The following is a 25,219-nucleotide window of genomic DNA, read 5'->3' as shown; positions in this document are numbered from 1 at the left end:
GAAACGCGGCACGAGGCTCCGGCTCCGCGCGTCGCGCTCTCCAACCCGGCTCCGTGATTGGTCGAGGCACCTGTCGGTCAGGGGGAAGCGCCGCTCGACGGCGGCCCGGGCGGAGCTGGGGGGGGGGGGGGGGGGGGGGGGAGGCGGGGCGCGGCCGGGCCGGTGTCGGCGCGTTGCGACGCACTTTCGGGGGTGGATCTCCGAGCGGCCGTGGGAGCGGAAAGTGAACTCGTTCCACGCCCCGTGGGCAAAGTGAAGGTCTCCCCCCTCGCCGCCCGCGCAACAGGTGCAGCTCCTCCGCCGCATGGCTTGTGTCAAGCTGCCATTCTGAAAGCCCCCCGAGAGTCAGCCGAACGCACCTTCCGACCGCGACATGTCCAGCCTGCGACCCAGACTCTGCGCCCTGGAGAAGGGCTCGGACGGCTACGGCTTCCACCTCCACGGGGAGAAGGGCAAGTCGGGCCAGTACATCCGCCTGGTGGAGCCCGACTCCCCGGCCGCCGCCGCGGGTCTGCTCGCCGGCGACAAGCTGGCGTTCGTCAACGGGGAGAGCGTGGAGGGGGAGAGCCACCAGCAGGTCGTGACCCGCATCCGGGCCACGGTGGGAGCCCTGGAGCTCGTCGTGCTGGACGACGAGACCGAGCAGCTGCTGGAGAAGCACAACCTGCGGTGCCGCAGGGAGTTCGTGACGGACGGCGTCCCGATGGGCGGCGACGGCGACTCGGACCGCGGGGACTCCCCGAGCAACGGGACCCGCACCCCGGTGGCCCCGCACAGGCTCAGCGTGAGCTCCAAGGTACCGGGCAGCGCGTGGGAGCTTGTCCATTTATTTGGGGGAGTTTACGAAACTTCGACACATGTCGCTTGTCTTCCGAGCAACGGAGCGTGAAGTTGGCCCAGAGCAAAAGTTCAATTCCGCCATACTGGATCTTATTTCATATGTTTCCATATATATTCATTATTTATATTATCATTCATATATATTATTTCTTACTTTTTTCCTAACCAAACAAAACGTATATCATTTGTGTGTGTGTGTGTGTGTGTGTGTGTGTGTGTGTGTGTATGTATATATATATATATATATATATATGTGTGTGTGTGTGTGTGTGTGTGTATAAATAAATGTGTTTTTCTATATAAATATGCATTTAATTTTCGATATTAATATTATGTCTTATTTTATTTTTTTATTCATATAAATATATTTATTTATATATATACATATTGTTAGAAATGTGTGTTTATACTGTATAGAGACAGAATAAGGAACTAGATTTTTTTTATATGTAATCACCTATATGGTAATATCAGGCCATATAGGTCTGATTTTACCATATAGATAATAACATACTTTTCCAGACATTTTCGGTCACACCATGCTATTCAGTTATAGTTGCAAAATTGCTTTTCGTGGTGATGTGACATGCAACATGTGACTTCATCCTAATACCACACCACTGACAGAGGACAGACAATACTATTGGGTCGGGACCCAAGCCGAGCGCGCCTCGGTTGAAGCCCAGTAATCCCCAGTTCAATTTGTATTGAAACCCAACGCTGCACTCTGAAATACATCACCGTCCACTCTGCAACGCGAGTGACCACTACAACCGCACGGAGCGAGCGAGGGACGGGGGCCTGGCTCGGTGCGCATCGGTTTAGGTGCGTTTCGTCGTTGCCTTTTCTCCCCTGATCTGCGAAGGTTGACGTGTAACAGACCCCCCCCCCCCTCCCACCTCCTCGCAGGCACTTCCGTTGCCCCTCGGCTCAAGGACATGTCACACAGGCTTCTTCCCATTCCGCTTAAAGAGAGTCTTTGTTAAGTGGAAAGTCCTGTCTGTCTGTCTGTCTGTCTGTCTGTCAGACAGTCTCTGCCGCTCCCTCCCCTGAGAGCTCCGGGACCCGGTTTGTCTCGTTCCCCCGGACGCCTCGCTCCGCCGGCACGCGCAAATGACGCCCGATTCGCGGCCCCACAATTCGCTCGTCTCGATCCGTTTGTTTTCGGGGACTTTAAAAAAAATAAAAATAAAAAAAATAGATCAGCGTAGTCATTATGGGATATAAATAGCACTCGGGCAGCGCGTTGGAAACCCTGTAAACGTTCCATGATGTACACAAGAGGAACATCGCTCTCTCGCTCTCTTCCCTTTGGTTCCCCTGCTTGTGCGTTTCGTGCCGATAGGCCCCGATGAACGTGTTCCCGGAGGAGACGTCGTCGATTCGTGGGTTTTGGGACAGTTTGCCACTTTCCCCTCGCCACCCCCCCCCCCCTCCTCCTCCTTTACAACCTCTGTCGTTTTCCACTCGGCGATTTGGGGTTTTTTTTTTTTGGCTCCGGCTGATCCGGCCTCAAGAAATACACACAAGATAATTCGCTCGGCGGCGCTCTGATTATTATATCAGGAGAGCTCCAACTTTTTGTTTTTGTTCTCATTTTTAATCACCTTGATTGTTTTGTCGCCGTCGCTGAAGCGATCACCCTGTCCGACTCGGGTTGTGAAATCTTTCCCCCAAGAGATTATTAAACGGTGGGTGTGTTCCAACAGCGTCGGCCGCGCCGCTGGAACACTTTCTGGACTCTAACCGAGCGGAGCCCGTTCAAAGTCTCCGGCGGCGGTTGCGTAACGCGCAGCGCTGTGCCGGTCGTCGTGCCTCTGACAACACGTTCTCGAAGGGCGCCTCGGTTGTTATCCGAGGGGTCTGACAGCGTTCATGACACGCTGGCGCTAATAATAGCAGTGAAGTTCAGTGATCCCCCCGTGGCGACGCTTCCTCCTTGGCGCCCCCCCCCCCCCCCCCCCCCCCAAAAAGGGTCCCACACCGGGAGCGTGTCTCGAGCGTTGCGCCCGAGCGGAGCGCAAGTCAAATCTCATGTGATAGTATCGATATAATGAACATTTTTGAGCGTCATCTCTTACAAACCCAAGTTTTGGCAAATGGTTGAGTATTGAAATCACCGCCTTTCATTGGTGCGGGTGGCGGTTCTCAGCCTTTTTTTTTTTTTTTTTTGGCCCTGGACCCCGTTTGTTCAAGTTGCGAAATTCTCCCCAACAGCGATTAGAGAACGGTTATTTTCAGCGATTGATTTAGAGGTTTTTATCCTTCTGCGGTCATATCTGATCCAGAACCAATCATTGTAATTCACATTTTGACCGATAAACAACAGATCGAGGGGGAAAATGCTCATATTATTGACATTGCATATTAGGAAACAGTTTTATATGAATTTCAGTATTGTATAGGCTACTGTTATTATATCATAGAGCATGGAGGGAGCTCCAAATGTATTGCACAGAAATGATAGAAACACATTAAAAAAAAAGTCTAATAATAATTAAGTCTAATGGAAAGAAAATCATGATATGAGACTTAAAGTTGAGCCATGACCCAATGAAGATATGAAGTGACCCCGCCTGCGGTCGGGACCCCAAGGCTGATGACAATGTCAGTTTTAATGGAACACGGTGGTCAGCAAATGTCACAGATTTAATTAAGACAGCTGATGCAACGCTGTCATGATGGTAATTATATTAATTTTATGCTGTAGCCTGAAAATGAATCATCACAAACACTTCAGAAGGGCGGGGAACGTGCTGACCTTATAGAGGCCTTCCTTCTTGGTTATTGTTACAATCATACATCCTCATACCAGTCCTCCCGTTATCTCTGCGGATGATGTTGCAATGCTATGCAGGGCCCAGCAATATTGACAAAATGAAATTCCACAATATTTTATCGACGAATATGTTGATATTGATAATTTTGACAGTGTTTTGAGGATGCCCATTGGTGCTTTCATAAGAGATTTAGACACAAGAAACATCTGAGACACAATCAGTAATGTGGATATTATGACCAAGCAGGTGGAGACGTTGATTAGAACAGCAAGAACAGTCCATCAAGGTCAGAACATTGCATTACTCTACTATGGGGCAGCCTTAAAAACAACATTTAACTGTCGCGTTAACAAAAATCTCAAACGATATCTTGTCTTGTATCATGATATCAATATAATAATGATTAATAATAATAACCTTTATTTGTATAGCACCTTTCATACACATCTAACTCAAAGTACTTTACATTTAAAAAAGGCATCAGCTGCTGTAGTAACAAATAAAGTAATGCAAAATTACAAGAATTAAATGAATTAGAAACGGAACGATAAGGCGTTCCTCAGTGAAATATTTTCTTATTTCACGTTATTTCGATTTTACTGTCGTGTAACCTTTCTTGCCTGCATTGTCTTCCTAATTACTGTTATTTTCCACTTTCTAGAATCACCAAGATACACATAGGCATAAACGTTCACCATGGGTTTCTTGCACTGTTGGCCATAAATCACATTATATAGATAATTTCACCCAGCCTTAACTTTGGAATGCTTGAATGCTGTTAAATCTTGGTCCCCTGGGTCCTTGTTCACTCTCCTCTATTGATGTAAATGCGGCAAACTCTTTTTTTTTTTTTAATTTGACTCTTTTTTGCTCTTTCTGTGGCTGAATGAGAGACACCCAGGCTGGCTTTCTGAGACGCCGTTACCCTCCAGCTACATTCCTCCCTGATGGGAGACTTGGCACAATCTGACTAATGGCATTATAATGTCCCCTGATGCCCACCCCCCCCACGGTGGGCTTTGATGGAGCAGGGCTGAAAGTCCCAAAAAAAACGGATTGATTGAGCTGAACAATTACGTGTTTAAAGCTCTTCATCCACGCATTTGATTTGCTGTCCAATGCGACGCGTATGTCGCTCAAAACAGGATTTTAAAAAATTCACCCAATTTAAGTGTTGTTTTAATTCTGCACCAAACTTATTATGCCTTTTAGCATCAAACCCAAGGATGACGGTGGCGCCTGTGGTTTTGCACAAAGCTCTCTTACCCAAGATGACAGCACGTTGTGCGAGCGTGTCATCATCATATTATGGTAACGCTCTGGCCTCCAGTGACTCCGTCCCCTGCCTGCATCCCCAAAGGGTGCGTAGCGGGGGCCGCTATCGGTTACCATGGAGGTTCCCGGCAGCAGAATGAAGTATTGTCCTCTATGTTTGCACGGGGGTGGGGGAATTTGGCCGGAGAGGAAATCAGAGAGTACTCTCACGCCTCAACCGGGACCCTGAAATACCTACACCCCCCCCCCCCCCCCCCCACCACCACCACCACCACCACCACCCCCATTCCCTTTTAGCACCGACACACTGAGTGGAGCTCTATTCTCACTGGCCGCTAAAAGTGTGTGTGTGTGTGTGTGTGTGTGTGTGTGTGTGTGTGTGTGTGTGTGTGTGTGTGTGTGTGTGTGTGTGTGTGTGTGTGTGTGTGTGTGTGTGTGTGTGTGTGTGTGTGTGTGTGTGTGTGTGTGTGTGTGGGGGAGGATGGGAGGGGGTTGTCCAGCGGATTAAATAGCAATTTGTTCTCTACTTGAGGACTTTCCAAATGTCAGACTAATGAGAGAACTGCAGAATAAGTGAAGACAGGCTCACAATTTAACTCTCTCCCTTTGTAAGGGTCCCCGACGTTTTATATGTCTGTCCAAATGCGTGCATTTCAAATGTATCCAAATAATCACCGGTGTAAATAACTATAGAATTTAAAACACATGAACCAAAATTCTTGTGGGAACGTTTTCTCAGGGGTTATAGCCAAAGCATGACGCCCAATACAAGTTAAATTTGTCTCTAATGACTTTTCGTAACTATGGCGCCGCATTAGAAGTAAGGTTATTCTGTGTCATGTCTTTTGTCCAAGCCATCCATAGAGCCCTGACTGGAACAGTGATGTAAACTTAATGAAGGCATGATTTAAAACGTTTTTATTTTTTTTAACAATAAAGAATTCCTCCAGGGTCAGGGGTTTTTGCAGGGCTGCTAATGCAGAGCTCCTCTCGGTCTTATGTTCTCCCGATTCACGTAGTTTGCAGTAAAATCAGTTACCAAGATGATAAGTATGGATTATGCCTCGCTCTTTTTTTGACTCAAGCTTCACTGAGATCATAAAAATTGGACAAGATAAGAAATAGCCTCAAGCGCCGCCCAGCTGTGGAGTGGTCCCCACGGCACGTAACGGCCTAAAAGAAGACGTGATGGCTCAACTCTCACCTCGACTTTGACCTCCGACACTGGAGCGGTTACTTCCTTAGTTACTCTTGCACTTTGAGAAGTTCGCTTTTTTTTTTTCTCTCTCTCTCTCTCTTTCTCTTCTTGCTGACGCTTGTAGTTGGACATTTAAACCCAGCTCTCTCATATAAACTCGAAGGTTTGGACTTCAAACCCGGGCTCTTGAAGAGAAGCTGAAGCCACCGTGACTCACCTCGCAATGCATTTTTGGGCTTCTCAACGCCTTTTTTTAAATCGCTCCACTAATCTCCGAGGGCTGACGTTTCAAATAGGGAAATAATTGACGTGGGACGTTTTTATTGATTTGGCAATGGAGGAAGCTGTAAAATCTCGATGACTCCGGCTTTTACGCACACGCGCGCTTCGCCGAGGCCGGGCGTGACGGGCGACGGCATAATCCTAGAAATTGGAGATAATGTGAATTGGATACTTTCTTAACCCTGTGCATTGCATCTTCATAAAAAATAAAAAAAGTGAGTTTTGCTCATCTCAGCAAGAAACTGGACACGCCGACTGCTTTGCTCTGAAACAACGTGAAAATACAAAATGTGCGCACACCCCCGCCCCCCAACATCCAGTCTTTATCGGAAACATTTGTATTGTTGCCAGAACTATCTTTATTGACGCACACAGACAAGTGTGGGAGTCTCGACCCACAGCTACGGGTTTAGTGAGGGGGACTTTCTGGCAGTGGAGCGCCAACATGGTGTTGAGTTAAGCCGACATGACTGTTTTTATGAATAATTATATACAGAAAGGGCTCGCTGGCAAAACAAGATTGTGAAAATAAAGTGGATAACTGGTGCCCGGGTTTCTCCTCTGTCGCGGGCGTTTAGGCGTCCATAAGAACACTCTTTTGCCGCTAACGAGGCCGATGAGGCGGACCCAGTACGGCTCCGTCAACCTGCCATCGCCGTCACCCGGCTTAACCGCGCCCCCCTCATCTGAGAAGGGCCGCAAGGCACTTTAGCCAGTTTGCAGCTGTCCACATTGAGATGAGGAGGGGAGTTGGCGACTGCACGACCGACAGTCAGGCCCAAATCTTTATCAAGATTTTATTTTATTTTTATTTTTATTTTATTTTTTCAATATTATTTCTTTTTTAAGCCCGTTATCATGGGTTCAATTGCTGCATTTTAGTGCAAACAATTATGGAACTCTTTCTCCCTCGCTCTCCCTAACCCGCTGTTTTCTTGCCCCTGCCCTTTCGGGTTAAGGCTCACTGCACTTTCTCCTTCCAATTACCCAGAGGAAGCCGCTAAATCTAGGCTTCTGTCAGAGGCTCCATGACCGAGCGGCTGTTGATTGAGGCCCGCTGACCGTGAATGAGGTAGTTGGAGCTCTCCGGTTATAGATGCATAACATTTTTCACCCGGCTGTGGGTGACTACTCCCCCACGCTGAGAGCGGGCCTCCTACCCCAGGACTAGATAGTACATCGCCCGTGCTGAAGGAACATTTTAAAAAGTAAATAACTTATAAGGTCAGGACACTGCGTCCCAGATCGTCTCAGATATGTGTGTTCGTTTTTTTTTTTGTGTGTCGTAATGTTTATTTAGGGAAGGAAGCATATCTCATACTTTGATAAGAACATCTACATAAGAACATCAGTCAAAAGTCTATCTGGCCGAGCTAAAATGATCTGGAGTTGAGTGCTGGTGTGATAATGCGTCTTAAATTTAGACTTTTGTCTTCTGCTGTGGTCTTAGCCGGGGGAAAAGCCACTTTGCGCTACGGCTTCCGCACGAGGCACACTTTGACACGCAAACGGGTTCCCGCTGTCGCTCACCCGTGTTGCGAGCACTTGGGCGGAGCGGTGCTAACGCGCATGAGGCAACCACTTCCTGCCTCTTTGGTCGCCATGGGGCTCATAGCTCCCATCTGTGTTTGTTTTTGTTTCTTTGCCCTGATACTCTGTGATAATGTATTGTACTGCAGGCAGTGACATCCCTTTGTGCCGTCCCAATTGTGCACGTCTGTCCTTTTTCACAGGCAATAAATACAGAAGGTAAATATTATCATGTTCATCACGGTAGCACGCACAGCCACACCTTCCCATCGGTTGTGATAAGTCATCGAGGTATTGAATGGACCCATTGTGAGGTCACCAATGTTATTTATTCAAGAGCATAAAACGTGGCTGGTCTTTTTTTTTTTTTTTATTAATAAACCATCTTTGATATATATGACAAAATGTTTTGGACAACCACTCAAACCAGGTGGCAATAAAAGTTTGGCTTGGCTTTAAAGAAACACACTTTGGAATAAATGTGGTGATATCAGCAGAGACGGGCCCCTGGGAAAGTTAAATAATGATTGTTTACCTAAGAGGCTTACAATGAGCTAATAACGCCATATTTATACCTCCTAAAACAGCTTCTTCATGATTTTGGCTTGACAACAATTTTGGTGCGTAGCCTCCTTTGGCAATGTCTGCGGTATTGCATGACATCCGCAGAGGGATGCATGACGATTCTCAGTCTGTTCCGTAACACTTGCTGCGTAGATCACTGTACTTTTTTCCTGAGGGGAAACATTACTTTGAGAGGAGTGTGCTTGCACTAAATGTCAAACGCTTAAAGGCATTGTCTTCAACATTAATGGCTTTTTTTTTTTGTTAGTTTTTTCTCTTCTTCTTCTGAAAGTGCAGAGCACATTCACTCGGTGGAAGCCTAGCGTGTCTTACTTTATTATTCCTGGAAGGAATAGCAGGAATGGAAGGAACATGGCAGGCTACAAATTGGCTTTATTTGAGAGATACCTCAGATTTCATCATGCTTAGAAATCTAAGTTGTGTGGAGTACACTCAAACCATGGAGGCTGTATAAATGTGTACACTATAAAGTTTTGTTTAAAGTAATGTTTTTTTTCTTCTCAGATATAAAGTTGGCCAGACCTAGACCCCTGATATATACACAGTAATTCACATCCTAACTGTACGCCTGTGGTTCAAAGTCCATGCTATAATCCAGGAAACAATATGAGGGCCCTGGGTAGAGCCGAAGACCTTGTTTTTTTTTTAGGTTTTTTTTCCTATTGGAGCAAGCTGTAAAGCCTTTAACCTTTTCATATTCCTGTCTTTTAACGTTAAGCAGATGTAGAGAATGTTTACAAGGCCTTCCCAGCTGCCACTTCAGCCTGCGCAGCCGCCGGCTCGCCCAAGAAAGAATCCAGCCACGTTCAAGTGTCCTTAAGCCAGACACTGTATAAGGGCACTGTTCTGCAGCCAACTCTTGAGGGGTAGATGGATGTTAATGTGAACAGGAACACATTACAATGTCATCCTTAGTAGCTCCAACTGCACCCTCTTATCTTGGGAAAATCTCCGCGGAGATGGTTCTCCCACGGCCGAGCCCCTGCATCAAAGTTGTCAACCAGATGGATCCGTAGGCACGTTGCGTGTAATCGCGGCTAAAGTGGCAATCCCTACGGATGCCACCATATTTATTTATTTATTTATTTATTTATTTATTTGAATGTGAGACTCGCACAACCGCTGCAGAATTATTTTCCCCCTGAAACGGTGTGTCGCAAGGCCTTTCAAAATGGTCAGAACAATCCCAACTGTGTTGAATCAATCCCCAGCTTCAGCGGCCTCCATTCCGTGATCTCATTGACAGAAACGGAGCCATATAGAGAAGGACTGGAGTCGTACCCTTCGCAGCTTAAAGAAATGCGCCAAAAAGTCAGAAGGTAAAACGATGCTTTAAAAGTGCTTTGAATCAGTGATTATTTATTTTTATTTATTCCATTTTTGAAACTGACAAAATTGTCTTTCTTTCAAGGCCAGAAAAAACCTCACATTCGGCCTGATCGTTGGGCTGGTCAAAAGAAGGAATTATGTAGAACCCTTCCCAAGGTTCCCGTCCACATCGCCTGTGCTGTACCGCTGTCTGCAGGGCCCGACACCAAGTTGGCAACCATGCAACAGCTGTTGGTTGCCAAGACTGACAATTGAGCGGCCAAATTGTAATCACTGAGTGATAAGTGATCCCATTATGAATATTGCAATATTCTCACTTGTTTCATCCTTTTTTCACGGCGTAAATCAACGCATCCGGATAACTTATTTTCCTTGGCATACAGAGAGGTAGCCAAAGCCGCGTGAGATGGTTGACCATGGCCCTCTGACGGAATGACTGCTGATACTGGGGGCAGCGAGGTAGACGGTTCCGATTCCCACTTCTCTCCAGATGCGGAGCAAGTCGTCTGTTAGAGAAGGGGATCGGAGCTCGGGACTGGATTGGTGCGGTCTCTATGGTGATTGTACTCGAGGAGAGGACGACGGAGTGAGTTGGACAAAGTTAAGCCGACAGAGAAGTGGTCGGGGTGACAGAGAGGGGGAGATTAAGGGAGACAGTAAGTGAAGGAGACGTCTCCACGCTCCTCCTCACTGGCACACGCCGCCAAGGTCCTCTTCATATTGGCGGTCGATTTACTGGGATTGGCAGAGGGAGATAGGGACAGGAGCGAGATAAGGGGGTTGGGAGAGTCTGAGCGATTTACCTGTTAGCCTCCGGTGACATGGGCAGAGTCTCCCCCCCCCCCCCCCCCTTCCAGCGAGGGGTAAATAGATTATATGGTCCTCAGTCGTCCCATCTGACTCGACTGAAAACCACGCCGTTCAGATAACTTTGATGGTGGAGGTGATCGGCAATGGTAGTAGAGAGAAGCCTCTTGGGCCAGAGCATTCCAGGGATTTAGTTAATGCCACTCGATCATTCATTCACTCCTCTGTTGACAGCAAGAGTTTACATTGTTTTCATCATAAAAGGAACACAGTCCATCAAAAGCTTCCAAATGAATGTTAACTCCCAGACAAAGCATGCGGTGTACTCCATTAAGGCACCCAGGGATCACTTGTGTTTCCTATGGCTCGGCCACTCCATAGGAAATCATAAAACTATTATGTGCAGATGGGTGGTTTGCTCCGACCACCTCGTGTCAGTGTGGCGGTTGCAAAGGTTGCCCTGTAAATATGTTAATTATTCCACGCCACTCAGCAGTGGCGTGGAATAATTAACAGATTACAGGTTATAAAACCGAGGCCGTTCTTCAGGAGAGTGTGCATTATCAGCAGCGGGACGCCAAGGCCACCACCGAGTGACTCATTTTATTAGGGTCTTATGTGTTGCTTTATAGTTTAGTGCCCTGATGAACGTGCTGTAAACTAGAAAATGTTTTACAGAAACTCTTTAATAAGAACATCATGAATGGTACATAATGGAGCTATACAGTCTTTTTAGGTGTGTTCATGCATACAGGAAAACATTTTAAAAACGGGTATTTTTTTTTTTGATTATGATTTGCCTCTTGCCACACTTCTTCCCACTAGCCCATACATCCCGAAATTATGTAAACCTCCTGCACAAAGAATATCATGTTACAGTAATAAGCTTCTCCCTCTATTAACAAATCGTACACAATGTCATGTCTTTGTTTGCATTTATAAGACGCAAACACACCAAGTTACGGGTCACACACCCATGTATGGGATAATGTATCTATATATTAGGATATAATACGATAGGTATGAAATGATCCATCAACAGAAAATTATTAGAAATATTGTTTTCTAACAAATAATCCATTCTGGGATAAATCTTGTGGAAAATGTGCTATTTACAACTTTACCAAAATGTCAATGCCGCCTTAATTTCATATTATAAAAAGAATATACATTTATTTATTTTTTTTAGACCGCCTGCTAACTATATTGAGCAATTTCACGATATGTATTCTGTCTTGGATTCACTTTTTTTGCACCTTTAGTAGGAGATAATAATGATCAATAAAACCAATATTACAAACAAACAATATTTGCAGCCTTAAACTACTGCATACGCATAGTGTCTGCTGGGGAAAACTAGAACCATGTTACAGAACATCCGCTTTGACCAAACTTCTCTATTTAGTTCAACGTCTTTATTCTTGGGTGGGGTCGTGACATTGCTATAAAAAACAAGGAACATTTTCCAGGCTTGCTTGGTTTCATTTCAGTAAATAATGATCTTTAAAAGACGACAGTTTTTAATAAATATGAGGAATATCGTCCTACGATGAGTCATCGGAGTACACCAACAGCCAGTGGTGCGTGACAGTTGGAAGCCTGGATGGATTTTTATGATGCAACGTCACATTCTGTGAACATATTACTGATCCGTCATTGTGCTACAGATTAATTATTTGAAAAACTGTCTACTAAGCCACGCTTCACATTTGGCTGTGGGGGCAGGGGGAACACTGACGTAACATCTCTCCCCCGTCCTTTGTCTCCGCAGGAGGGGAACGTCCAGTTGCGTCCACGTCTGTGCCAAATGAAGAAGGGGTCCAACGGCTACGGCTTCAACCTGCACAGCGAGAAGACCAAGCCGGGCCAGTATATCCGGGCCGTCGACGACGACTCCCCGGCGCAGAGGGCGGGGCTCCTGCCGCAGGACAAGATAATACAGGTACACCACCAAGCGCTGCAGGGACACGTTTAGAAAGGGAATGACTTCACTTCAACCAAAATCACTTAACCAAGCAGTCAGGGTTACGTTTGGGCCTAGGGTAAACCCAGTTTAACCCCTATCTTTATTTGACAGTATCGCTTGTCCCTCCCGTGTGCGTGTTTGTAAGAGTGCGGTTTCTAATCCAGTTATGTGAAGGGTGATTGGCAACCATTAATCTCTAGTGGTATTACGGTAGTTGAGAGCGTGGTCGTCTTACAAATGCATGTGTAGGTGAGCCCTTGTCTGACCGTCTTCCGGTGTCATTGCAATAGCACTCACATGACATTTTTTGTTTAACAATTACATTTTTTCGTCATTGTTCCACTATCATCACTGTGTAAAAATACACAGAGCTATCTGTTGACATTGGAAAATAAAACTTCAGGTAGACGATTACCCCCATCAACCCAACTGACATATGAATTACGTTACAGCATATGATAATGGAATCTTATCGTGTGTGTGTGTGTGTGTGTGTGTGTGTGTGTGTGTGTGTGTGTGTGTGTGTGTGTGTGTGTGTGTGTGTGTGTGTGTGTGTGTGTGTGTGTGTGTGTGTGTGTGTGTGTGTGTGTGTGTGTGTTTTAAGTCAGTTGTTGTTCAGAACCCACCTCTTCCCCGGGTCAGGTTCTACGTAACAGAGTCGCACGGTTGATTTAATCCACTTACGGGGTCTCTGGGCTGAATTACAAGCGGGTCAGAGCGACTAGATCTGCTTTTCCCAACACAAGCCCCGTTGGTGTGGGAGGAGGAAAAATAAATAAAAATAAAAAATAATAATAATAGATACGCAATATAGAATTCCAGGTGAAGTGAATAACATTGCTCATCTCGGTCCAATGGCACCTGTCAAGGGGTGGGATATATTAGGCAGCAAGTGAACAGTCAGTTCTTGAAGTTGATGTGTTGGAAGCAGGAAAAATGGGCAAGCATAAGGATCTGAGCCACTTTGACATGTGTGTGTGTGTGTAGGTGCTCTCTCTCTCTTTGAAAGAACGCTTCAATTGTTTTTAATTGTCTAGTAATGAAAGAGTAAGCAAAATCTGCAATTTTAAAATAATAAAAATAATAATAAAAATAATTTCATAAGTCAATGGCAATACTTGTGAGTAATTGCAATACCTCCCAAGAATCCCGAGTTTCCCTGCCGATACCTATCTCAACAGCCCAGTGGGCCAGGGGAGGAGCAACTGCAATTAAATTGAATCAGTCACATCTGAAATCATATTCTCCCTCACAGCATTATAGATGCCGATGCACGGATCGTTGAATTTCGACAAATGCTCGGCGGTGGGGGAGAGGAATTCCAGACGTCCGAGGATCCGTCCTCCGACGTCCGAGGCCCCTTCCTCCCACCTTGAATTCCTCTGGGGGTCCAATCGGTTCAAACACTTCCAAATTCTAGTCTACTCCGTCATTGCACCATGTCACCCCGCACTGTTCACCGGGCATATCGGCTCGTAAATATGTCCAGGCGGCAGAGTCATTACGTTGGGAGTCTGTGGGGGTTTTGGGTGAGAAATGTTGCTCCGAGGCTCTTTTCCGGTATCACTCCTCAAGAAATGTGAAGAATTTTAACTCGCGGGGGAGGGTAAGCTCTCCACATTCCCGTTAGATAACCTTTCATTATTTATTTATCAATTTATTTATTTATTTATTTATCAATTTATTTGAAATGTCTCCCCCCCAACCCTCAGGTGAACAGCATGGTGGTTCTCGGCATGCAGCACTCGGAAGTGGTGGCGGCCATCAAGGCCGGGGGGGACGAGACCAGCCTCCTGGTGGTGGACCCTGAGGCGGACGAGTTTTTCAAGAGCTGCAATGTCACGCCCACCGAGGACCACCTGACAGGTGAGAGAGAGAGAGAGAGCGCGTGCGGCCGCACAATGGGTATAGATACACCGTGGAGCTGGGGTCTCCAAGTTGTCGTTTGTTCAGTATGTTTGAACATGTGTGGAATTTAACTTGGAACGTGCTCTCTAATGCACACAAAATGAATTTGTCTCGAATCGCATGGTCGCCGTCAACATCCATGAGAGATCATATCTCTTCTTTAAGGTGCTCACGGTTGCCTGGATACAGTATCCAGGCAAAACAGGTACATTTGTTTTTCACCCATCAGCCTGATGGAAATAAACTGCATGCAGATTTGGTTGCAGCATAAAATAGTCTCAAGTTTCTTCTGAGAGACTTGATTGTCTTGAATTTTGTTTTTATGTAATTACATTAAAATTTTTAAACATTTTTAAAGTACTATGTCTCTGTTGTGTGAATATTGCTTCTATATAATATTATTTTATTCAGTTTTCCTCGCGCGTCTTTTGAAATTAAAAATAGACTTTTTATTATTATTATCATCAAGTATTAAGACTATAATATTTCAACGGGAGAAATTAAAACTCAGAGCTGTAATCGGTCATGTCTCAGCTGGGTTCACACAGTTCCAGACTTCCGCCTTCTTCTCTTTTCCTTGTTCTCTTCCCCGTAACTATGCCGGGGCGAATGTTTAAGATGTTTAGCATTGTTTTATGCCGGACAAATTGAAGCAGCTGTTGCTATGCTGTCTGTCTGAGGTTTTCTGCCAAAGTTAATGATTTAACACAAGGAAGTCAGTTGAGGAATATGATATTTGAGGATTGAAGTAAAAAAAAACAATTTACGGTAACCCAGGGCTGGATCTGCTGGAGTTCAAACCTCTCACTAATGCAATATGAGAGAATTTATTAGCATAGTGACAATAGGAATGCTACACATCATCAAGATATGTGCTTATAAAATTCCGCATGTTATGTGAATTCCAAGAAATGACCTATAAAACTATCTGATAATAAAAAGTATGACATTAGACCAAAACTTGTCTAGGAAGTGATTGGAATGAAAAGCCTGAGTAAATAATGATAGGGGCAGATATTCCCAAAATGTCATGCATGCAAGTATATTTTCACAGACACAGTCTCTCACACACACACACACACCCACACACACACACACACACACGATCAGCTTGAAAACCTCGCTGAGATAAACTAAGCTGCTGTTATCAACTTTCTCCCGACTCCAGGACCTCTTCCAGAACCGATGTCCAACAGATTGGCTGAAGAGGAGGTGAGTAGACGTGTGTGTGGGTGTGTGGGTGTGGTATAGGTTTGCTATTTTTCAACCCACGGCTTTTTTGGTTCCACTCATTTCTAACTGTTCAGAGCAGAACCTCGCTGAACAATTAACTGTTGAGGAGCTTGCCACTGCAGCGTCTCACTGTGCTTCAACGGGGCAAATGTTTAAGCCTTAAAAAAACCCATTAAATCGCCTTTTTAGACAGATTTTTATACAGTATGTTATAGCAGGAAAAAAATGCATTTAATCGTGTTTTCTTTAGAGTTTTATTTATTCGTTTTTATTGTTTTGCACTTCAAATCATCTGTTTTGGCTACATCCGCGCAAATGTAAGAGACAAGAAACAGGAAACTGCGTCGCTTCCTACTGACAACCTGCTGTTGCCAACGTTAATCTATGGATCTACTGCTGCAATTGCAAAGAGTCGTTTTGAATAAAATGGCATATTACTGTTATAAAACTTGGTCCAAATTAAAATACACTGAGCGTGACCTTAATGTGAGTTTACTGCTTTTGGCCTCGGTCGAAAAAATGGCAAAGCCATCCTTTAACTTCAAATCACACGCGTGATCTAGGCGTGCGTTAGTGCGTCCACAGTCCCAGGAGCGTCTTGGTGTGATTAGGACGCCAAAGATGGTTCAATTTATTATTTATCGTGCTGAACACGAACACACACACACACACACACACACACACACACACACACCAGGCTGGAAGAGCCCCCGCTGATCCTCTCCGGGACATTCTTGGTCCGAGATAAGGAGATCTGGACAGCGTCGTGCGCTGCCTTCCATGTGCGCTGACATCTTTAAACAAAACAAGACATGCTTTGTGACTGTGAAACGTGTGCGGTGCTGCCAGATACATATATACATATTCACACACACTCCTTCCAGCAGCAGATAAAGGGTAACACACGCGCACACGCACACTCAAACCTGCATTAAAGAGTGAGTACACCCTAGTGACCCCATGCGAAACGTGGAGTGTCCCCCCGGTGACATTGTGTTTGAACCCCCCCCCCTCCCTTGCCATGGCAACAGGGGCAGCGGACAGTGGGGCCAGTGTCTCCCGATGTCCTGGAGGCTCATGGGATTGAAGCGCTGGTAATTCCTGGGGCGTGTTGTAGGGGGATTATGCTAATGAGGTGACTAATCAAGGAGCCTACTCACTTGGGCTCACAAACACAAGTGTCCTGACGAGCTATTTATTCATAACGCGGCTATTCATTCATCCGAGGTTACGTGACCGGTCGTAAAACGCTCCGATGGACCTTTGACCGTCCTGCGTTATCGTTTTTGCATTGAGTCATAAAAGTGAATGGGGCCCCTGATGTTTTACACCGCTCTGCAGATTGAGTCTCCCTCTGCGTCTTCTGCATGTTTGCCCATGTGGCAGACGTGACGAAGACAGATCTGCACCGACAGGTTGGCTCGTTTTCTGGACTTCCCACATCAGGCGTGTTGTTATTCCTCGCGAGAAGCCAAAAAATCAAGCCGCGGGTTCTTCCCCCGAGGTGCATTCGTGGCCGAGCATGCTGTCAACACGCGTCCAAAGCGGCTTACAGCGGCGCACGTTTATTTTTAGCAATGGAAGGCTGCTGGGAATTGTATGGTCAAGTCATTCCATACCGTTTGAGTCATGACTATCAGGCCCTTTGCGTTATGTTTTAAGGCATTCAGTGGCATAATGAAGAAATGACCTGGTAAAGAAGACTCCTTTTTAAGGCACATTCATAGTGCATCTTGAAGTGGACCATCTGGAGATGAGAATTAAAACTGTCAGAAGGACCCACGTTGGCACAGGCGGTCTTTCCACATGGCATAGGAGCCGCCATATATATTAGATATTAGATAGATAATAGATATTCTCCACATCTATTCTTTAAACGGTCACAGCTTCAAGTTCTGATTCTCCATCCCTCCATTGAATCATGTTGCCATGTCCCCTCCCAGACCCACCGCAGCGGGATTTGTTGTTGTGATCCGGCCTCCAGGGCGGAGCGAACACCACCACGCCACCGGGTCGTCTTCACACTCCGGGCGTTTTTTTTTTTTTTGTTTTTTTAACGTGCGCTTGTGTTGCTGGCTTTCAGGCATCGAACCCTCGAGTCCTCTAACACTGAAGTTCTCATCCAGTGACTTAACTCTTTGCACTACTGAGTCTTATGAAGCTTCGCTCGGAGATGATGAATTTTATCCCCTGCCCCTAAAATTCTCTGTGCACACCACTGCACTGCTTTGATTTCACATTTAATTTCAGCTTATTGGTAGATAATTACTTCATGAAGGTCGACGTGCTTCTCGCACCGCTGATGGTAAATTGTGTTACAATATTTTCGGTAAAAAATAAATCTACTTGCATGGAGGAGTACGAACAGGATCAATACAATTTCTAATAAGAGTTAAATAGAATAGAAAATAAGCACTTTCTGTCCAGTATAGAGATCCCATTAGCAGCTCTCGGTTTGGGTGTTATTGCCTCTGTTTCGGACTTTTCATTGCAGACTGCAGTCTCAGCTCAGCCCGTGAGTTGTGCACAACACACAACAAAATGACTCTTGTGTCGGAGTTTTATTTGAATGATTGAGTTTGAATTCTCATTTAGCTTCGCTCTCTTCAAAAAAAAAAAAGCTCTCTCCAACTAGTTTTTGTTTACAAGGCCACGCTTGCGTCAAGTGAGGTGGAGACAGGGCCTCACGTGGGTCCCGCCTGGGGCCTCCAAACCACTCAGACCGCCCCTGCACGTCGGGAGACCGTGACGCTACCGTCTGAAAGACTGAGTGGCTTCTGCCCCCTGGTGGACATTATTACGTAGTGCGTGGCATGACTGGAGCGGACGTCTGTGTTTCAGGTGAGTGAGAAGGCGGTGGCCGACGCCCACCCTGCAGTGTCTTTGAGCCCGTCTTCATCCAGCAGCTCCTCAAATACGTCCCTTCCGACAGCTTCGAGCAGCGCACTAGAGGTACGTTACTCATGTGGGTTTTGGGTGGGGAAGCGCAGAACGTTTAAAGGAACAACAAATAAACACCAGATGCAAGAACTGCAATGTCTGCGTTGGTATGGATTATGAGAAGAGGGTGGCAGACGCTCTATATTATAACCGCGAAACTGGCAACATTTCCCGAAATGCGAATGGCTGGGAGGACCTCTCCGTTCCGGGAATTGTTGTCCCCTGGTGGTAGGCTTTTCTGTGCGCACTCTGAAATGTGCCACTTTCTTAAAAAGGATCGTTGTCATAAAACAATGGCAGGTAATGGGAATGTTTAGAAGTTACAGAATAATAGAGGGGTTCATGCTACTCTTGTGAGTATGAACTCAGAATGAAAAAAATAAATTAAAGGATTAACTTATTATGCATTTTCCAATATTTTTCTGAATGAATAATTCAATATTTCAGTAAAACAGTCAACATGAACTCATTGAAGGGGTACAGCACATTCCAGATGTAACATCACCATTTAAAGCACTAATTGTGTTCCTAAATGGGTATCTTGTTCTGCAAAACTCTGGAAATGCTTTTAAAACTTGAAAGCCTGATCTCTCAGAACTTCTGTTTTCAAAACCTTAATCTTTAATAAGTCATAGCTTCCAAAATATTCACTTGATTCCCACAATGGATACCTTGTTTTCAAGCTCTGATTCTACCCTTTCATGTGTTTAAAAAAAATAAAAATAAAAAAAAACCTAAAGGTCACAATACATTCACTGGAAGGTTTTTGGTGCCACCTCAATGAAGCAGCAACTACAAGATATCTTTTTAAAATGAGATTTCACCCTGGATCTCTCCTTTTACTCGTAGAGTTGGCTCTGATCCAGCTTGCATGCTCAGAGATAGTGTCATTATTCATAACTAAACAGGGTTTGTTGTTGCAACTGTTGCCTGTTCTTTCACAAGCTGTTTGTTTCTCTGTGTAACCCAGAGGAATGTGGGTCTCTGTGACCTATTGACTCATTTAAAAATCACTTTTATGCCTCGATCTGTTGGAATTCCCTATTCTGTTAAGTGTGTGTGTGTGTGTGTGTCCCTCCCTCTCTCCAGGCGGAAAAGGCCGGTCCTGAGGCGGGCGGGGGGCTCTCCCTTGGCATGTCGCTTGCCCAGGCCAGGGAGAAGGCCCGCCAGAAACGCTCGGCCAAAAAAGCCCCCCAGATGGACTGGAGCAAGAGGAACGAGCTCTTCAGCAACCTATAAATGGGACAACTGTGCTACCTCCCCTACACACACACACACACACACACACACACACACACACACACACACACACACACGTCCAAAATGGCACACCCCAAATGAATGTTCGGTACGTCTAAAACTATAGTATGCTCAAATCGTTTGTGGAATGTACCAGGATGACTTAGATCCCGTGAAAAATCTCATAGTATGCAAACATTGCACTGGCGAGCGTGTTCCACAATGCATTGTGGGGGCAAGACGCTGGGAAAAGCTTCTACGAGTACTACGAGCATGTGGTATGTAAGACGCAGGATGCCATTTTGGACACACACTAAGCTCCGCCCCTCCTCCCCTCCGTCTTACTTCGACACGGTTCCGTTTATAGAACATGTAAGAGATATATAATGTGAAACAGTGTTATTGTCCATGATTTTTAATTCCATCGCATTTAATTTAGGGGTTGCGCTGCCTGAACTTTTATTTTTTAACATTTTTAATCTATTTTCCAGGGTTGATTGATATTGAATATTAAGAAATATTATGTGTAAAGACGAGAATGGAAATGAATAGGGAAAACAATGAATCATCAGCATATTTGTTATGCCACGACTGCTTTTCTACCGAATGTTAGGAATCAAATATCCTCCGAACATGTGAAATCTGTTCATTCCTGTGATTACCGATGAATGCATCTTAGCCTCTATTGTCAGTAGGAACAACTATAGTCTTAGTCTCCCTTGAGACGTCCCCAAACAGTTTTCTGTATTGAGAATGAGAACTTACTGTAAGAGCTGCCAGAAAAGTGGCCTATGAGTCATGCGTAAAGCGATCAGTCGTGTGTATGTGTGTGTGTGTGTTTTGTGTTTTACTTTGAAAGGTTGCGAAGTCTTCCCGTAAAGCACCCCTCCTCCGCCTGTACATGTTGGAACACCTGCTGTAAGTCTCCGCGATTTATTCTGCCAGGATTTCGTAAGAGAAATGACACAAAGAGATTCGATTTTGTTTTGTTCTCTCAATGAAATTTTTCTTTTTTTTTTTGATAGATTTGTACATACGGTAAATGACGAGAGGAAATTGTATTTGGGCTAAAAATGAAGGCGATTTTGAATTGTAGCGACTGTTCAGAGCGGCGAGTCACCTGTACGGCGCTCCGCTGGACTCTGTGGCAGAATGTATTGATGAGGATTAAAAATAATTAAATGGGTCGATCAACTCAAATGATGTGAGGCTTTCTGTCTTACCTCCTTATATCCCACATCGAAAAACGCAGAAACCCTCCTTACAAACGGCAACATTTTAATTTTGTAGACGAGAAACACATTTATGAAAGTAATGCATCAAAGACAGAATATATATATATATTTTTACAGTACTTTTGGCTCTGTCAAACAGTGAAGTCCCTTTATTTTTATGGAAGGTGCCAGGAGGAAGAATGCATTCCTTCATTAGTCACCCTTGACAGATTTGTTCTAAATAGAAAACAACTGCACCATCAGTGTTTGTTTGGAGAAGCCTGGGCTGATCTCATTTCAATACTGTGAGAATAGTAGCAAACATCCTTGCCCGCTTTTGGGAAGTTTCAGAGCGCGTGTTTACAGTTATTTGCCTCATCGCACCCAGAGGTAAATTGCTAAAAGCTTTTTAGACCTGGGGAACCGAAGCCGAAAGCCGACGTTCATGTGTAAATAACAAGTTAATTACACGGCGGTCGGTTGTGGAAAAACATGGGCTTTCAGGACAGTAGCGCTTACAGAGAGAATACAGAGAACATATTATCCTTTTTTAGTTTTTGCTGAAAACCTTGCTCTTGGGAAGATGACATGTTAAATATTTTGGTTTATAAAAAAAAAAAAAAAAAAAAAAAAGTACATGCATATGGTATTTTTGATAGTAATATATAAAAAAAACATTGAGGAATAGTTTTGTTTTTTTCCACTGAGCAGCAAAATATATAGTACACTACTTTATGACCTTAGCATTAAATTCAATCCATCTCAGCCATAGACTCTGTTAAAACAGTATGTTAATATACTCAGTATAAATATAGTCGTACCTATTAACATTAACAATATCGGAAGATGACTGAATGTACTCGGCGCCATCGCACACTTAATCTTAATAAGCAAAGTTCTACAGTTATTGTAATAACAAGTAACAAAACAAACAGACCCTAATTCCCTTTAGTGGTTAACACGATACACACATTTGAAATCCCATTGCACACACCTGTGCTACTGTTTGTTGTGGTCTTGGTAACATCACCAGATGCATGTCCTAAGGCCAAGTGCTTGTGTTGGACAATATCTCGACGGAGGGAGATAACGTGTCCTCCTCCTTTTTGGAAAGTGCCGTGAAAGCTTTGCGAAAGTCACCCTGAGCCTCAAACGCCTCTAGAAATCACTCCTTTCTCTCCCCACTACTTTTTCCAGTGTGCTTCATGCGTACAGATAGGTTCTGCTCACGCTAATCCAACATGGCGTCCAGTTGGTCCGCCAGGTCGTCAAACATGTTGCCGATGTCGTCGAGAATGTTCCCAGCGGCCTTCACTGTGCTGCCGTTACTAGTGGAGAGAGAGAGAGAAAAGCATGAGATCGTGGTTCACACAGGCGTCATCAAAACATGCCGTCCAAACTGCGAGTGTGGGCTTTTACCCATGGACACGGTCGTCCTGCGCCAGTTTGTTCTCCACCACCTTCAGGGCGGCCTCCAGGGACGTGCTGGTCTCCTCCAACCTCTTCTGGGCCAGGACGTCTGAGCAGGACGCGGCGGCCTGGACTCTCTTTCCCGTGTGACCCGGTGACGCCAGCGAGGGGCGCGAGGGCGAACTGAAAGCGACACTGTGGACCACGTTGACGTTCGGTCCAGAGGAACAAGCGAGGCCTGGAAAAGGAATGAAGAAGAGGGAGGAAATGAGATCGCTGCCTTTGCACCGACACCAAAGGGGTTTGTTCGGGGTCTACGTGGAACAGATTTTGTCAAACTTTACCTGACGGGGTTGCACCGAGCTGCGGAAGCCTTGATGGAGACATGCTGACGGCCTTCTGGGGACTCGCCGGCTTGGACATGACTTTCGGCGCACCTGTGGGTGTGGACGGCTGCGAGTGCAAGGCAGGTTTTGGAAAAGGAGCACACGTCTGTGCCGGCGTGCTGCTGGTGCCCAGTTTAGGGGAGACCGTGTGAATCTGCACACTGGTGAGTTTAGGGATGGACGTATGTACCTGCGTGCTGGGCTGTTTAGGTGCGGGAGAGGAGGCTTTCTGCGGGCTGGCCGGCTTGCTTGTGGGGAGATGCTTGAGAGGACTGGAAGGTTTGCTGGACACGGGAGGTCTGGGGCCTTTTCCGAGAGAGCCTACTCTCTGGAAAACACCTAGTTGTAGCGATTCTATTTCAACTGGCAAGTCGTCATAGGCGTGCATTTGGAAGCCATTCAATATGGTCGGCGCATATGAGTGAGTGTCGGGAGTGTCTGTGGGGGTGCCAGCCTCCTCTGGTGTATGCCCATCCTTGTCTCTGGGCTTGTGCCGGCGTTTGACGGTATCCGACTCTTTTAGGTTGAACTCTGGGAGCTCCAGGGTCCGTGGAGCCTGGGCTTTGATTTCTGTCTCCACCAAATTTCCACCTCCTAACCTGGGCCGTTGCTTGATGGTGAGGTTGCCCTCTTCAGCGAAAGGCAGCTTGTTGCCAGAGACCTTTCTTGGGGATGAAGCGGTACCTTCTGAAACCTGGCCATTCCTATGCCATTTCCCCTCCTCCACCGCTCCTTCCTTCCCTCCACCTTGCTGGAGCCTGTTTACCACTCCGTCGGTCCTCTCACCGCCCGTCCTCCTCAGGCCCCCCAGCCCCAGTGCAGGAACCGGCTTGGAAGAGGACTGGGCAGGAGGATGAGAGGAGAGTCCAAGGCAGTGGGGGGATGGTCCAGGCGAGCGGGGGGACGCCGGCGTATGGGGCGGAGGTACGTCTATCCTCCGGGAGGGGCTCGCGGCGCTTCCCTCCATCCTGGCCGCAATGCTTCTCACGCTTCCAGCGCTCTCCGTTTCTATCCCTCCCTCCCGCTCGCCCTCGGTCCCAGTCCGCCTGGGCTCCGCATCGCGATCGCTTCCTGATGGATCAGCTGTGGCGGCTCCACCCACCGAGCTCATCCTCTTGGGCGGTGGCGGAGGAGGGCCTTTGCGTCGGGAGCGCACAGCAAATGAGTGACTGCGGTTGATTTGTCGTTGGGCAGCAGAAGTGGCGGGGTGCACGCGCCCTGGCCGCCGGCCCAGCGTGGCGTATGAGGGCATGGCCACGGCGGAGGATGAGGAGGCGTGGTAGCTGGAGGAAGCATCGTCGTCGTCCGGCTCACCGTCAGAAAGGGCGTAACGTGTCAGGCTCTGAGTGCGCTTCTTGGGAAGACACCTCTGGATGCCTTCGGGATCTCGGTTCTGCTGGTAGGCGAGGTTCTGTCCGGGACGGGGGCCAGGGAGGGGAACGGCTCCTGCCAGGGGCCTTGAGAGCCCCCACGGGGGTCTATCCGCTTCACCCACAGACCCTCCATGGAGATGGACGTGACCGAATCCTTTGTGCTTGGGGGAGGACTGCTGTGAAGGGTCCGGAGGAGAGGACAGCAGGTGGAGGTGCTGCTGTTGGTGGGTTTGGTAGAGGCGACCGGGGGACTGGCAAGGCTTTGACTTGGGGGGCACCCCGGGGTAGGCGAAGCGGGGCATCTTGCTTGGGGTCAGGGGCGGGGTTAGGGGGACAAAGTGCAGCTTGGTAGGAGTGTCACACACCCGCTGTGCCTCCGTCCCTCTCTCTCTGCTTCTCCTTCCGGGACTACACGCTCCCCCATTCTCCAGACTCTCCTGGGATGTCAGCGTGGCATGTTGATCCTGAGGATGTCCTGAATGAGAGGTCTTCCCAGAGGTGCTGGAATTCCCAGACCCCCGGGACCGCACGCCAATGCTCTCCTGGCTGGAGGACATGGCCGCCGCCGAGGCCGTGCCCCTGATGCCAAAGACCTCCCCCACGGTCCTGCCAATCATGGCGCTCTGCAGCTCGGCGCTCAGCTCGCTGTCCTGGAAGGAGACCAGGGCCCTGGGTGTGCGCGGGGAGGGGCAGAAGTCGTCGGAGGGCGTGTCGCAGCGCATGTGAGCGTGCGCGTTGTGCTCGATGGCCACCAGCTCCAGAGCCGCAGGGGGATGCCGTTGCAGAGTCCCCCCACCGGCCCGCTCCGCCAGGTTACGGGAGCGCTGCAGGTCACACAGCCTCTTCACCGCCAGCATCAACTTTTTCTGATGACCTGGCACAAACAGACAGACAGACGTTAAAACCGACAAAGCGACAATCACG

General features: G+C 46.7%; 2 protein-coding genes across 2 annotated transcripts in view; one reads left to right on the top strand and one right to left on the bottom strand.

Annotated features, from left to right (window-relative positions):
* The first annotated feature begins 209 nt into the window (after nucleotides 1–209).
* nherf1a (NHERF family PDZ scaffold protein 1a) lies at nucleotides 210–21,109 on the top strand. Its single transcript, XM_080020844.1, has 6 exons — nucleotides 210–796; nucleotides 12,398–12,568; nucleotides 14,305–14,458; nucleotides 15,669–15,712; nucleotides 18,575–18,685; nucleotides 19,763–21,109. Exons 1-6 carry the CDS (start codon nucleotides 374–376, stop codon nucleotides 19,910–19,912), a joined length of 1,053 nt encoding a protein of 350 aa, XP_079876970.1. The 5' UTR covers nucleotides 210–373; the 3' UTR covers nucleotides 19,913–21,109.
* Nucleotides 21,110–21,187: 78 nt separating this feature from the next.
* The window catches only part of LOC307245365 (CASK interacting protein 2), a 42,228-nt gene continuing 38,196 nt past the window's right edge, over nucleotides 21,188–25,219 (bottom strand). The window contains exons 19-21 of the mRNA XM_080020912.1: nucleotides 22,881–25,169; nucleotides 22,546–22,774; nucleotides 21,188–22,454 (exon numbers count right to left, since the gene is read on the bottom strand). Coding sequence (XP_079877038.1) covers nucleotides 22,358–22,454; nucleotides 22,546–22,774; nucleotides 22,881–25,169 — 2,615 coding nt within the window. The 3' untranslated portion in view covers nucleotides 21,188–22,357. The remainder of the gene's footprint in view (nucleotides 22,455–22,545; nucleotides 22,775–22,880; nucleotides 25,170–25,219) is intronic.

The sequence above is a fragment of the Zeus faber genome, assembly GCF_960531495.2.
Source record: "Zeus faber genome assembly, chromosome: 20".
In the NCBI taxonomy this organism is placed as follows: Eukaryota; Metazoa; Chordata; class Actinopteri; order Zeiformes; family Zeidae; genus Zeus; species Zeus faber.
The sequence above is the reverse complement of the archived record's forward strand: the minus strand, read 5'-3'. Positions and strand labels throughout refer to the sequence as shown.

Bases quoted from the DNA above. Each gene is read 5' to 3' on its own strand.
- nherf1a (XM_080020844.1), top strand. From the start codon at position 374: ATGTCCAGCCTGCGACCCAGACTCTGCGCCCTGGAGAAGGGCTCGGAC. The intron at 12,569-14,304 runs GTACACCACCAA...CCCAACCCTCAG, and splicing joins CGCAGGACAAGATAATACAG to GTGAACAGCATGGTGGTTCT. The intron at 15,713-18,574 runs GTGAGTAGACGT...TCTGTGTTTCAG, and splicing joins ACAGATTGGCTGAAGAGGAG to GTGAGTGAGAAGGCGGTGGC.